Source organism: Calypte anna, chromosome 9 (genome assembly GCF_003957555.1).
Source record: "Calypte anna isolate BGI_N300 chromosome 9, bCalAnn1_v1.p, whole genome shotgun sequence".
Classification (NCBI taxonomy): Eukaryota; Metazoa; Chordata; class Aves; order Apodiformes; family Trochilidae; genus Calypte; species Calypte anna.
Genome location: NC_044255.1, coordinates 16133325 through 16147948, shown reverse-complemented (window position 1 = coordinate 16147948; position 14624 = coordinate 16133325). Strand labels below are relative to the sequence as shown.

The 14624-nt window shown below is 41.7% G+C and overlaps 1 protein-coding gene across 4 annotated transcripts in view; it reads right to left on the bottom strand.

The window, feature by feature from the left end:
* The window catches only part of DIS3L2 (DIS3 like 3'-5' exoribonuclease 2), a 178309-nt gene that overhangs the window by 157451 nt on the left and 6234 nt on the right, over nucleotides 1-14624 (bottom strand). For 2 of the 4 annotated variants that reach the window (XM_030455829.1, XM_030455830.1), the window contains exons 3-4: nucleotides 2597-2755; nucleotides 2149-2294 (exon numbers count right to left, since the gene is read on the bottom strand). In XM_030455829.1, coding sequence (XP_030311689.1) covers nucleotides 2149-2294; nucleotides 2597-2755 — 305 coding nt within the window. Of the gene's footprint in view, nucleotides 1-2148; nucleotides 2295-2596; nucleotides 2756-3287; nucleotides 3367-9832; nucleotides 9893-14624 lie in introns of those variants that run through there. The other 2 variants (XM_030455832.1, XM_030455831.1) reach the window with 2 other exon arrangements.

Sequence of the window (14624 nt, the reverse complement as noted above, 5' to 3'; positions counted from 1 at the left end):
GGGAAGGCCTCTGTTCAGAAAGTCATTCTTCTGTCTGGCTAGCACTGAACTGTGCTCAGGATAATCAGATTCAGACTAGTAGGTTTGTTCTCTTCTTCTACAGGCTCTTGTAGAAATTTTTGCTGGTTACCATGCCAGATTAATGCCCTGCTTTTGAGGATTAACGTATATTTGTTCACTGCGTCTCCTGTTTGTACAAAGCAGTGCTGAATATCTGCCCATTCACTAAAGTTGCTTTCAGTATCTTGCCGGTCCTGTTTGAGGCCACAATGATTAATGGCCTTAATGAAAGCATAAGGATGAATGAAGATCTTCTGTCATGAAGATGAGGGATAGTGAGCTGGGATCCCCATGACCTGACACTCAGCCATATATTATTAAATCCAGCTTCTACTGTCTCAACTGTTTCCCTGAGATGTGGAACTGGATGAAAAGAAAACAGATTCAGCCTAAGAAAGCACGTATGACTCTTCCAGTTACGCAGCACGTGACCTGGAGTAGACACTACACATTTACAAGAATCAGGTATTCTTTTGCCAGAGAACATGCAATCACAGGTCCTCTGGGACTCAGCATTTCGATGGGATCTCAGGTAGTAGTCATAGTCTGACGTGCCTCATCTGCAGCTGCACTTGACCTCATAGGCAGCCTACACATGCTGCACTTAACCCTACTGGGCTGTGCTATCGAAAACAGGTGCCAAAAACACTTCTGAAGGTACAGCAGAAGCTTTAGTTGCTGCCATGTGCCTCTGCAGCCATGGGGAGAAGTCACAGCTTTCTTCCCTCATCATTTCTTCCCAGTGTGGATGTCCATGAGAGTTTACAGCCTGGGTAGCACAGTGAGCCAGTGTGATCATCAGCAGGGATATGCTGCACAGTCACTTTTTTAAGACTAAAGCTAAGAGGTGATCAGTCTTCAGGAGGTGACCAGGAAAACTTATATGTGGATTCCTCATCATACCTCCAGAAACAATGCCATTATATTATTATACAAGAACAGATATACAACTATAACAAGAAATAAGACAAAAAGTCTGATGAAGTCTTGCAATATGCTGTAACTGATGAAGTATCACAACCTCACCAGCATTACTACAGTAATTAAATGGCAATGCACTGGTGCATGTTTGGGTAAGCATTGGGTAATGCCTCAGAATGAGTGTCTGACATGTCCTCATTAACTTCCACCTGCTTTTATTTCCCCAGCCACTCTGATCTCACTGGGACATGGGGTTTTTTTCTGAAGAACTTCACACGATGTGGGGGAGTGTATGACTGCAGTGGTTCTAGAACCCTGTCCTCTTTTGCTCCTCAGTGAGCCTCAGCCCTGCCTACCTTTATGCAACTCTCTTTCTGAGATCCAACTACCCACACAAATGGCAGATCCACCCTCACATTTTGCTAGATATTCAGAGAGCCGCTGCCTAATTGTGGCTGTAGTTATGCAGCTCTAAACAGAATCATAAAGTCCAATCTTTGATCTCTAGAGTCTGGTACCACTGCCTGGCCATTTAATATTAATTTAACCATTTGCACAATAGTTTATAACAAGTTATTGCAATGCCCTCATAGGCACAACACTATGAGACCTCAGGGACCACAGTATTGCCAGCACCATCACTCTCACTTTTTTTTTTTCTTTTGTGGAAGGGAGCCAGAATAGTTGACATTTTAAAAAGAAGAGTACATCTGGAAGCAGAGGCATCTGCACCTCACTGCTCAGGACTAATGACTGTATTTGTAAGGAATTCCAGCAAGAAGTATCTCACTAAGGGCATTAATTTTTACTTACAGTGACAAAGACAGACATAGCACATTCTGTGGTTTTGAGCATCATTTTTAAAATCAAATGTGTCCACAATTATGACCATGATAGCTACCAGATCATACAACCAGAACTCTGTGATTCATCATGCATGTGGATCAGGAATTTTACAGAACATGCAAAAACAAAACTTCAACTAAATGTAAAAAATTTCATTCCAATTCTGAAACCTTCTGAGAAGGGGAAAAAAAACCTTCCCCTAGCACCTACAAGTGGCACAGCAATTTCCTGTCATGCAACCAACTGACATTGATTTCCAACAACTGTCTGTGATTTCCACAGACTTATCATAAGAGCACGGAGATTGGGTGTTCCAGGCACCTGAATTAGCTCTCCCCTTTTCAGTCCTGCTGAAACATCTTCTTTTGACATGTAGGCTTCAAATATACACTTCTTCCTCCCTCGAGTGGGTTTATTTCGATTCTTTTTATCACCCGATGTTGGGACAGCAACATAGGCTCCTCCTCCTGCAAAAAAAAACATTCATCAGTATTATTTGCCTACCAAAGTTGTCTGTATATCTTAACAGAAGCTGTACAGAGGCTTTGAATTCAGAGTTGAACTTCCAAGAACAGTTTGCCTAGAAATATAGGCACCTGACTTCAGAACACCAAAAAGCCTGAAATAATTATACTTTACAATTAATCATCAGTCTTTTACAGCTCATTTTAAAGTTAAAAGCATTCATCCCATCCCATCTTTTAATAGTGCTGAGCACATGCTTCAAGGCAGCTTATTCCTGAAGCGTGTACGCACTCTGCTTTAATACCTCTGGGAGTTCCCAGTTGTCTAGGATTTATTCTGCTGTCTGAATGGTTCATTGTTTCTGTCTGCGATTCAGAGAGTTGCCTCTTCCTATTGAAGTTCTGGGGAGTTCTTGCAGATTCAGAGTTGTTCCTCGTCCTTGCAAACCCTCTCTTTTCTGCACCTGAAATCAAACATACGTTTCAAATAACAGGGGAAGGAAAAGGAACCCCCATGGCCAGCTTATGGTCCTAATGACATTCATGGTCTGCAGTACTTCAGTGCAAGTCTTAACCGTGAGTCATGCTCTTTATCCAAAAGAAACAATGTCTTCATTAGTTCATTTGTAATCTGTTGGCTCTTTTTGCCTCCTAATCCCACCACTAACTTATTTTAGAATAAATAAAACTCTGGAAATTACAATACCAAAGTTGGATACAACCCTTCCAAAATCCTGGGAAATTCATTAGAGCATATAAAATGTAAAATTGTTAAACTGCTTCCAAAGCCTCCACCCCATTAAGCCCCCACATAGTGAGAAAATATAACCACTTAATGAAGTAGTTCAGAAATCAAGAAAAAAAAAATCTGACAAACCCTCTGTGGATTAATTAACTTTTGAGCTACCAACAACATCACAAAGAAATGCCAGGGCTCTGATGTCCATGCCGCTCAGAATAGGCCAGATCATACGAAAATAATCTGCAAAGACTCACCCCTTCCTTCCCTGCCATCACCTCAGCCCTTTCCCTACAGCCAGGAGAGCAAGCAGCAGCTTCCAAAGCGTATGCCAACGCTGTTCCACGGATCAGCACATTGGAATGCAACCCAGCGCCGCGCAGCTGCCCTCTTGGCCCTCCACCTGGATACTGAACATGTCATCACAGCTTTGCCTTCCAGCCCCTCCTGGCTACGCTCCCTGGGTCCAAGCTTGTACCTGCAAGTCAGAAAATGTGCAATGCCAACTTTTGTGCTATGGGGCTATCCAAGTTACAAGGCAAATTTTTTATGTATGGTATCCTTCGCAAGGGAAACTGCAGATTGCTTCATAGGATTAAACTGAAGCAGTGGGGAAAAAAAACCAAAAAACATTTTTTAAAAAGTTGTACTTAAGCAAAGATCTCTAAAAATATGGTACAATAAAATTGCTATTTTACCTAGTTACAGTGAAAAAAAAAATAAAAACCAACTTCCACATATAACAGCAGGCAAATCAGGAGGGGGATGGAGGGATCCTCCTAACTCAAGAGGGGACAGACTGAGAGAGGGGCAACTCAAGGTGCCAGCTCAGACCAGCCCAAGAAGAGGTGAAATGATGCCCCAGCAGCATTTCTGAAGCAAAGAGGGAGCCTCTGCATTCAGTGACAATAAGGATAAGGGCAGCATAGTTTGGCCTCTTTCTGCATGATCAACCTTTTCACCCTCTGCACACTTTCAGGGAGAAGACTGTCCCAGGCAGGTTGCAGCTGTAATGCAGCAAGAGGGCAGCTGCAGACTGAGGTTCAACGGATGCAAGCCAAGCAACACAACCTGTATGGGCCACATGATGAGATGGAACTAAAATTAACTCATCTGCAAACATCTAACCAAACTGATTTGCAAATACCCTACGGGTCAAGAGATTAAGTTCAAAAACAGATACTGAAACTAAAAGTATGGACTAGAGAGACCTGAGCAGAACAGATTTTAAATTGGCAATAGGGTTTGCTCTAGAGAGGTTCTTCAGAGACATTTTGGTGAAGGATCTTACAAACACCATTAAAACAGCAGGGTGCTAGACCAATCATCCAGAAAGGTCATGCAATCTGCTTTGTTGGAGGTTCTTAAAAATAGGTGAGACAGACGTCTGCCAGAGTTGATCAAAAAAGAGTATTTTTTTCCTTGAGGTAGTGAAATGGATTACACGAGCTCGTAAGGTCCTCTAAAGCCCTCGTTTCTATGACAGCAAGTCACAGAAAAAACTATTTTGAATCAAAGAACTTGGGAGAAAAAGGAGGCTAAATTTTAACGTGTAACTAAAAGGGACTGAAAAAAGAGGAGAAAACTAAAATGCAGGGGAGAAAAGAGAGAGAAAAATATCTAGCAAGTTAGGAAGTGAGCTGAGGGAGAATTAGGCAGAGCAGAGCTGCCCCAGCAGTTACTGTGGCCTTCGGTTCAGGTTTGGGGCCACTACTGCCAAAAGTAATGCACAGCAACAGCAAAGTGCACAGCAAAGCCTTTCTGTGCTGAAAGGTTGACATGCAGAAAGGCACTTGCACGTTTCTAACACTTAAGCCTTTGGCTTGCTCTCTAGTGGGATTTTTCATCCACTTAAGACTCAGACACAAGCTCAAAGAAAAAAAAATTACTCATATGAACAAAGTCTGCTTTGACATAGCTGGCTTGCAAGCCAGTTTATACACAGCCACTTGGGATAAGTGTTTGACCCCATTAGCTGTGATATCTATGGCTAAACAAAACCACCACTCTTACAAAGCCACAGACAACTGTCAAAATTAGCATTCAACTGGAACACAATGAATTCTGCATGACTGTAATTTCTTGTATTTCTCCTTTTGAAAGAGAGAGAGCTAACTACAGGTTGCCCTTTGTTTCAACCAGATCCAATATTTGCTTCTGTAATGCATCTGCCCCCTAAAACTGAAGTCAGAAATACTTCTCACAGTGGGTTGTCCTGCTGTCCCAGATTGCCCAGCATTAATATTCTGAGGATAAAGAGACATCATGCCACAAAGCAAACTTTAACTTGGTAAATCTACAGATAACATAGGATATGTTGAGACTATCTTTCCTGAAATAACTGCTATCACATAGTTAAAATCTATTCCAGCACCAGGTGTCAGAAGTCTGACATTTTCTGTGGTGTTACAGTGGTGTGATTTATAAAATATAACACGATATTTCAAGGTAATACATTGCACAAAGTAATAACACATTCCAAGCACTAAAATAATCAATGACTAAATAATTTAGGAAGTAAATGAACATAATAAAAAAAATAAAAATAACTTCAGTAGAAGGGAGACTAAAGTGCAATGACTGAGAGCTGAGGTTGGCAGATACCTTCTGATGGGACGGTTGAAGCAACCACAATGCACCAAACATGCCTGTATGTGCAGAACCACTCAACCTTGAACACATCTCAACTCCAGTGCAAGACACAGATGTAAACACAACACACAGAAAAGGCAACATGCTTGAGTATGTTTGTCTGGCTCTTCAGATGAGGTAGAGCTGCTCCCTGTAGACCAGATTTACAGATATTCTGCTGTTTCCAGTGGGAAACAATACACGAGTAACAATATGAGGAACAGTGGTTGACTGATGATTGCTTTAAGTCCGCTGGAGGGAGACTCGGGATGTTTCAACCCCAAGACATTTATCAGGCAAGGAGACTCCCTACAAAGGTCACAGAGGGACACCTAAGCAGGACCAGCAATTCAACACACAGAGCAGGGATCCCCTTCAAACTAGCCAAGAGGAAGCACTTGTGGGAAGCAGAAACACACGACTCCAACCTCCACAGATAGTGAGTTATGAAAAGTGGGAAGCATTCGCTGGTTTTCAGAACAGCCGACAATCAGCAACACACTTTTATTCTCAACATAAGCATTAGAAAAAGGAGTGGAAAGGATGGAGCTGGGGGCTGGCTCCAACCCAGGAGCCCAGTCCAGCATCTGGCATGCAGGCAGCAGCGGCTGGTTGAGCTCTGCTGGAAGGGCAGCACTGAAGCTCAATCTAGAATCCAAACCATCCCACTTCATCTTCGTCACAACAGCGATGACATCACACAATGGCACGTTTTGGTCTTTAAACCTAAGTACCTATTAATCTTTTCTTATTTTGGAAAAAAAAAAAAAGATGCATGCAGGCAGCTTCCCAGAATAATTGATCTGCTTTACAGTAAGAGAGGAGGTTAGATGTTTTAAATCAGCATATTTTGACATAATTTATACAAAATCCCTCTGTAGCTTGGGTTTTGAAAAGTACTACATTTAATTAAATTTACAGCTATTAGTCAGTTGATCAACTAGATGGTCAACTAAATCAACTGAAATGTTCAACTAAATGAAGTTAGCAAGGCCAGAAAATCTTTAATTTTAGATTAAAATCTGCATATTGCTTTACACAAGAAAGAACCAAGACCTTCCATTTTATTTACCAAAAATAAGATATTTCCAAGCAGCCTTTAACATCTGACAAGCTATTTGATTACCACCAGCCACAGAAGAAAAATATTCCTCACTGAATTTTCATCAGCTCATCCATGACTCCTTGGATACCTCCCATCTAGGATCCATCAAGAACTAGTTTTACTTGAGAGATCTAAGTGAATTCCACATGGACCTCTTGGTACAGCTTTCCCCTTTCCTACAAAAGGGCATCTAGGCATTGTCACTAAGTATATTAAGTTCAAATTAAACTTCCAGCTTTGTTACCACCTACATTATTTATATTTAACCCTGCTCCCTGGTCAGGACTGCGAGAGCATCACAATAGTGCTGGTAACACCTCTAACAGCTTTAGGACTTTCACCCCACTTACAGCCATCTCAGCATATAATGGTGTCTTTTACATTAAAAAAAAAAGGAATTATGTTGAAGATGTTGGATGAAACAATATTGTTACAAACTTTTCCAACACAAAATATTTCCATCTACTGCTCACCTTTATCAGTTCATGACTGGCATTCTCCACTAACTCTGCTATTCCTAACAGGATTTATTTTCCATTGCTTCGCAGCATTAGATCATGATTTAGATATGCAAAGGAATCTTTCAAATACCCCCACTTTACAGTTAGCATAAGCATGAGAAGAAACAGAAGCATATCCTCAGAACTGATAACATGCAACAGAACAATTTGTTACCAGTTAATGAGACACTCTTAACACACAGTCACTAAATATTTGTCTATGTTTCTACAGTGCTTCGTTTCACTGCTGACACATTTCAATGACTTACACCAATTTCCTTCAGATCTTCCAAAAGGTTCCCTTTTATCTCTTCAATGCAACCTGGCTACGCACTTAAGAAAATACTGCAAGGATACACCCATGAGCTAGAAGGCAAAGCAGCTACCAAATGAAGGGTTACTCAACGCTGCCATACCACCAAAAGCCTTGTTTTGCAGATACCTAGGATACCCCAAAATCCCACATCCTACAAAACCCCTGAGCACACCATCCCGGGTCCTTCCGTGACTCTAACCCTGCCAACTCTGATGAGCTGGGGGGACACGCAGTTTCTGGCTGGTAACTCCAGACAAGCACAGAGCTAGTACTGACACTGTTGTAGCAGGCAACTATCTGTTTCATTCTCCAAAGTCAACCCTACAAGCAAAAGTGTGCTTTGCCAGTACAAACTGCATTAACATTAGGGCGGTTTTGCTAGGATCCCCATGGCTTTCCCTTTCATATGCTTAAACAAGCAATTTAAAAGCTATTTGATATTTTCTGCTGCTTAAAGAAGTCTCAAAAATAATTTCCTCTCAAATTTTAAAAGCCAAGACACCTTTGCCAGACTGCTTTTTATTTCTAACACACAAGTGACAGCAGTATATGCCGTATCATGTAAGTGACTAACTCAAAAACTTCAGGCACTTGAATGGCTGCTACAATATCCGGGATCAAATTACCACACACAGGCAAAAACAGACAAAACCAACAAACACCATTAAAGTGATCTCAAACGTGAGTTATGTCAACAAAAACACTGGCCGTAGAGAAGCCAGAAGTAACTAGCTATTTATGTTTTACAAAATATTTTGGAGATTTAAGAGATTAAATGTCCCTCTAATGGTAACAGCCAAGTACTTCTTTGTTCTATTCTCTTTTAAAAGGAAATACACAAAGGCAGGTGTTGGTATAGCTGCTCAAGGAAAGAGTTCTGTACCAGGAAGAAAAAAAGACACTTCTTGGAAGATATCTCAAGCAAAACTCTACGATAGAGCCCAAATAACACAAACAGGACCAAAACCCAGCCACCACGCTCCCTGTGGGCTCAGCTCGGCTCCAGCCTGTACCAGGAACAGCTGTGCTTCAACACTGCTCTCAGCATGAACTAAATGAATTCAGAGTTCTCTGATAGCCTTGGAACAGAACCATCTCCATGCATTTTACAGTATCTTGAAGCAAGTAAGTTAAATAAAGTAGATGGCTAAAGATTAAAGGCAAAGAAATAGAGAGAAATGAGGGCTTCATGGGGAAGAATTTATTAGCAATGAAGGAGTGGAAAGGCAAGACTGAGGTATGTCATCAGTTCAGTGAGGTTTCACAGCAGCAAAGAGACTTTCAGGAGATGAACCTGATAGACAGCATTTTGGATGCTTAATCTGGGGTCTGAGAGAAAATCTGAGAACTTTTTTATCACAAGCAAATAAAAAATATCCTTCTTCTCTGATGAAATGTATACTCAAAGAAACCTAAGCAGAGGGTCTCCTGTGCTCAGTCCAAGCCTCAATACAGGGCTAAAGGGAGTCCCTACAAAGTTGCTTTGAGTCCTTCTCAAAAGTGACCAAAGATGTGAATGATTTCAAATTATCTTCATGATTGAAAATTAGGGCAAACTTCCGGGAAACTGAGTATCTTGAGAGAAGTGGTAAAGGATGGTGATATGACAGCACTGTAAGGATTTAGGCAGATGGTAGATTGCATAATTAGATTTAAAGTTAATTAAACAGTCATTCAAAGAAGAGAAACAATACAGACCTACATTTGCATGCATGGGCCCAGCCAAAATGTAAATTCTATGCAAATGTCCTGAACTGAGTGGATGATCTATTGAAATCCAGCTGCCAGAACCAGCCCCCATGCCCACCAGTCTCCACTAATTGACCCATTATGATGGGCCACCAGGGCCCAGCCACAACATAAATCTGAGCAGTAACTTTCCACCATCAAGAAAATTCAAAATAAAATGTGAAGATGGTGCTTGAAGTGAAGGCTTGTCCCCACAGCTCGTAAATGTGATTTCAGAAGTGATTCAAAGCAACCAGTCCCTCTAGCAACAGCCCAACTGGTTACCACCAACCCTGTACAACATAATACAGTTCTGCTGGTGTCAGCCAGCAGCTGGCAGTGCATCAGGACACAGCCCAGCTGTCAGCCACCTGTATACCCAGGAACAAATCTGGAGAGCTCTCCCTCTTCAGAGAAGGTGATTCTCTAAACATTTTTGGCAGAACGTCCGCCAAAATCTGCATAGAAGAGTTGAACATTATAAGAAAGAAAAAAAAAAAAGGGCACAAAGGGAATCCTTACCACATGCAGAAAGGCAGCCTGACCCTCTGGCCAATGGCCCCCAGATGGGGGAATGTGGGCTGTCGGGGGTTGTGAGTTCATAGAGTTGTGAGCTGCTTACACTGTAGCCAGCTGTAAGAGATTCAGTCAGCATTCTTACAGGCTGTTGAGGAAGAAACATTCCTATTACGATGGAGGTAGCAAAAAAGTGAAGTGGCACGTCTCTGGATACTCAAGAAAGCTGGGAACAGAGATGCTTATTTCCAGACTCATGAAAATGAGGAAGCATTTACATGGTAAAAAGCATGTGTTGCTACAGCTCTTTTGCTTTAAGCTGCACATACTTACATTAAACCTTTGTGCATTGATTTCAATATGGAACTACGGAAAATGAAAGCATTCTTGCTGACTTTGGCTTTCTGAAAGGGCCTATGCTTTGAAAAACTGAAATGAAGAAGAATGCACAATGGATTCTTTCTGCTGCAGAAAACAATGCTGTGGAAACTGCTCCCAACCACCAAGACCATGTGCCCATGACACCAAACACTTCCAAGCATCCTGATGCCTGGTGGATGATTCTGAATTCAGTAACTCAGATATTAATTGCAGTTTTATTCAGTTCCTCAGCAGGGTTTGTGTTGTAGGAATACTACATGAGTGTAAGAGCCAAAGATACCATTCCAGGCTCTGAACTAAGGGTTGGTGACGAAACTCATTTAGTAGCAATAGACTAAAAGTTTATCAAAATAGTTACTGTGCTCCAGCTGTGTGCAGCAGCACGGTGGCGTTGTCAGGGAGGGGATACAACTCTTCTGGTTTTCAGGACTCTCTGTGAACCTGCTCCACCCTGCTTGTGACCTCCTAACCACCTACTCCGCCTGGTGACTGCACTCCTCCAGGCTTCCATTCCTGTCTCAGGATGTGGGTCAAGACCGCTTCCACTGCCCCCTCATCCTTCCAAAGCATCTTCTTTTTACCCTTTGTTCTATCCAGCAATTATGCTGTGAAAAGGCTTATTCAAGACTTCAAGAAAAACACTTTAAAAACGTAATATTGCAGAGGTGCTCTCTTTGATTTCTCTGGGTTTCTTCAGTTTGAGAGAAGCAAGTTGCTCAAAGATCAGAGGAAGTCGGCAGGCTTTGAAAAGGAAAATACCTGACAGGAAGTGCTAACATACTAGAAGATGCTAACAGCTGAAGAAATGAAAGAATTCAGATTCATACATAACCCAAGCTTATCTACTGTGCTGCAGAGTAAAACAAATTTCTGATGAATTGTTATCCATACAGCCTATTCAGTGCAGTTGGTACATAATTCACAGATCTTACTACTGTGGGTGTAAAATACCTAAAAACATACAAACTGATCAAAAATGCATTATGGCTGCAGACTTGTAAGAGAGCCTCAAATGTTACAGATGCCCCATACATCTCTAGGCTGCAGTTGCTGGTGTTGACATTTTCCTTCAGCACCCTGGATTTTTTTTTTTTTTTGTCACAGAAGATATTATTTTATGTAATAGATCCCAACATTTTGTTTTCTATCCTGGCCCAGCCAAGTTTCAGCTCTCTATAGGCTCAGATTTCCCCACAAGAGGGAGTCAGGGACATGCAGCCTACAGCATCTCATGTAGCTAATTAGCAGGGGGCTTGAGGTGGGAGGGCGAGAGACACACCAGCACATACACGGGACACAGTATGAGCAGACAGGACAAGAGAGGCAGAGGCTGGAGAACAAGGCAGTGGTGAAAGCCCTGCAGTAGCCATGGGCTGGAGAGGAATTGTAATTAGCCACTGAAGCCAGCTGCAAGGCATCTGTCCTACCCACGGTGAAGGAGACACTTGAGAGATGATCTGAACAACGGGCCAGACCTGACTGAGTTGTGGGCTGGCTGACCTCATGGATCACAGACTACAGAGCTTTTTTCAAACTCATTCTTGTTTGAACTACAGCATATTTTGGTAGAATTTGTTATCAGGGCTTTTAAACATTCCAGTGACAGCCCACATACCACAAGCCTCGTTAAAATTGTTCCAATGGTCATTCACTCTCACTGCTAAATTGTGCTGTATTTGAAGCCTGGATTTGTTTAGCCTCAAATGTGTTATATCATAATCTGCTCAACTGAGTAGCTTATTATTGAACATCTGTTCCCCATGTAGGCAATTTACTGAAAGCTCCCTTCCCCCAAGCATCTCTTTGATAAGTAAAGCTGGGTTCCTCAAATCATTCACTCATGATCTCAGTGTTTTAATCTTCCTTGTGGCCCTCCTCCGAGTATTCATCAATTCACCACCATCCACCCTGAACAGAGGGCACCACCACAGGATATGATACTCCAGAAGCTGCTGCTGTGCCAAAGACACACGCAGTCCATACTCAGTCTTCCAATTCCTGTGCTCATACGTTACCCTTTTGGACACATTTCACAGGAGGGGGATGTTTCAGCTGATTAATCCATCAAAAGATCAAAACTTTTCCAAGCTGTTATTTCCCACACTGGGTTCCTTACACTGCTCTACTCTAGCCCAATAAATGAATTTTGTTTTGCCTGCTCCCAGTCCACCAAATGATCCAGACTGCTGCCAGTAACTGCCTTCATTATTCAATATTTCTCCTGGTATCCAAACCATCTGACAAAACCTTTCAGTTCTACTTATGTGTTCTCTTCCTGATGATTGACAGAATGTATTAAACAGGATGGGGTCAAAACGTGACACTGCAGGAATCAGGCACACCTGTTTAAAACAATTCTCAATTTATTGCTGCATTTATTAGTTCAGCTAAACAGCTTTAAATCATTACTGTGATTTTATTATGCTAACACACAAGCATCCGTACCCACACATTTATCAGCAAACTCCTAATCTCATAAGAAACTGACACTGAAGAAGCTCAACAGGGCTTTTGTTGCTTAAATCAATGACACATTAAAAAAAAAGATTTAAAACTAATAAAAAATCAGTTCAGTTCTGTATAAGCCTACTATTTTCCTAGTACCAAGTAACTGCCAGGCATAGTTACTTCAGCTATATAATGGGGGCCTAACTTCAGAGATTCCAGCTAAAAAGAAAAAGCATAGTTTTAAAGAAAAAAAAAAAAAAAAAAAAAAAAAAAAAAAAAAAAAGCGTTTCCACTGATGGCCATTTTCACATCATTTTCACATGAGCATTAATAGGTGAAGGAAGCTACTTCACTGAGATTAGAGCTTTGCTGCCAGATGCAAGGCTCCTGCTACAGAACTCGGTCTCAGAGCTCAAGACACTGGTGAAGGGCATGGAAGATAACTATTAGATCACATACACAAACCACAGTCCCTGGAAGGGCAGGATCTCATCTCCCCAAGAGAGGATACATCAGATATTAAGTCATATACTATAGCTGATGTTAGCCAAAAAAATCAGTTGCACAAGATTTAGGAATGCAACATTTTTTTCTATGAAGAGCAAGAGAGAAATTTATGTTTGTGATGACATTGCTAAACCATTAGAGAGAGGAGCATACTATTTTTCATGTGTTTCTCAGATGGAGCCATACAGTAAATCTGATTTTTCCTCCTCTCCCATATCTTATTACTATGTTTTATGTCATCTAAGTAACTTTACATTGGACCTGGCAAGATTAGCTACATTTTAGAGATTTCCACAGCAGCTGGCATTCTCCATTTATTGAGCTGACTCTGTGCCCTTCACTAGATCACTGGCTCATACTTCTTGGTGCCAGATAGGGAGATAGCAGCATTCTTAAGAACTGAATTTCAGCACACAAGAACTGTAAGACTTGCCACTAAAAAGCAGCATTATCTTAAATTTGCCTTACAGGAAGGGTAAAAGCAGAAGCTGTGGTTCTTCCTCCACAGTTCTCCCAGAGAAACAAAGGCAAAAACAAAATTTACTACTATGTACAATGAAAAGATCAAACCCCTATGCTTTTGCCATCTTGTTAAGGCTGGTATTTCTTGACCAGCTGCACCCATCAAACATGCAGAAAAGCCATTCCAGCACATTACCTATGCTGATCCTAAATGTCAGGGTTGCAGCCACAAACACACCACCAACATCCAGCAGCAATAATTGTTTTTAAAGCAGTGATGCTAAACACCAGCCTGCTTGCCAGCAACACTCTGTGGAGGCTGCCCAAGTTGGTTAAGTATCACAGACTGGGCAAATAAATGCCAAGTGTCAGACAGATGATAAATCAGAAAGAGCCATGAAATCTTTCTCCATTTCAGATGAGGTATGTTGTTACCCAGGAATTGTCTGTTTCTACTAAGGGGGCATGCTGACCCTGATGGAAGGGCAAGATACCTCCATCACATCATAAACCCATGAAGCTTTTAGTGAGAGGAGCCTCAGGAGGCTACCCAGCAAGCCTGGTAGTGATGTTCTTCCCCAGGCAGGCAGACTGAGACTGTATATCCAGCCTTGCAAAATCTGAACCTATTTCATAGCCTTCACAAGCATCCTGCTCTGCCCAAGCTTTCAGCATCAATAAAGCCACCTCACTCTCTGGTACTTAAGCTCCCAAGATCCTCCAAAATTCTCTTCTCCAGATGTCTGGTTTTTAGACTTTCCAGCAGACTCAGGAATGTGCTATCAGACAGCAATGTTCCCTCAAACACAGGCTGAGAAGTGCACATACTCAAAAAGCAACCAAAACCTTGCTGTCACAAATAAAACATGCAGTTTGGTCTAAACTACCTAATATCTGTGCTGCATTGCTTTATCAGTAAGATGAAGTTCCAGTCAGCACCCATGCAAATCTCAACTACTTGCATGTGACAGGTGCCAAAGAAAGAGTCAAAACTTCTATC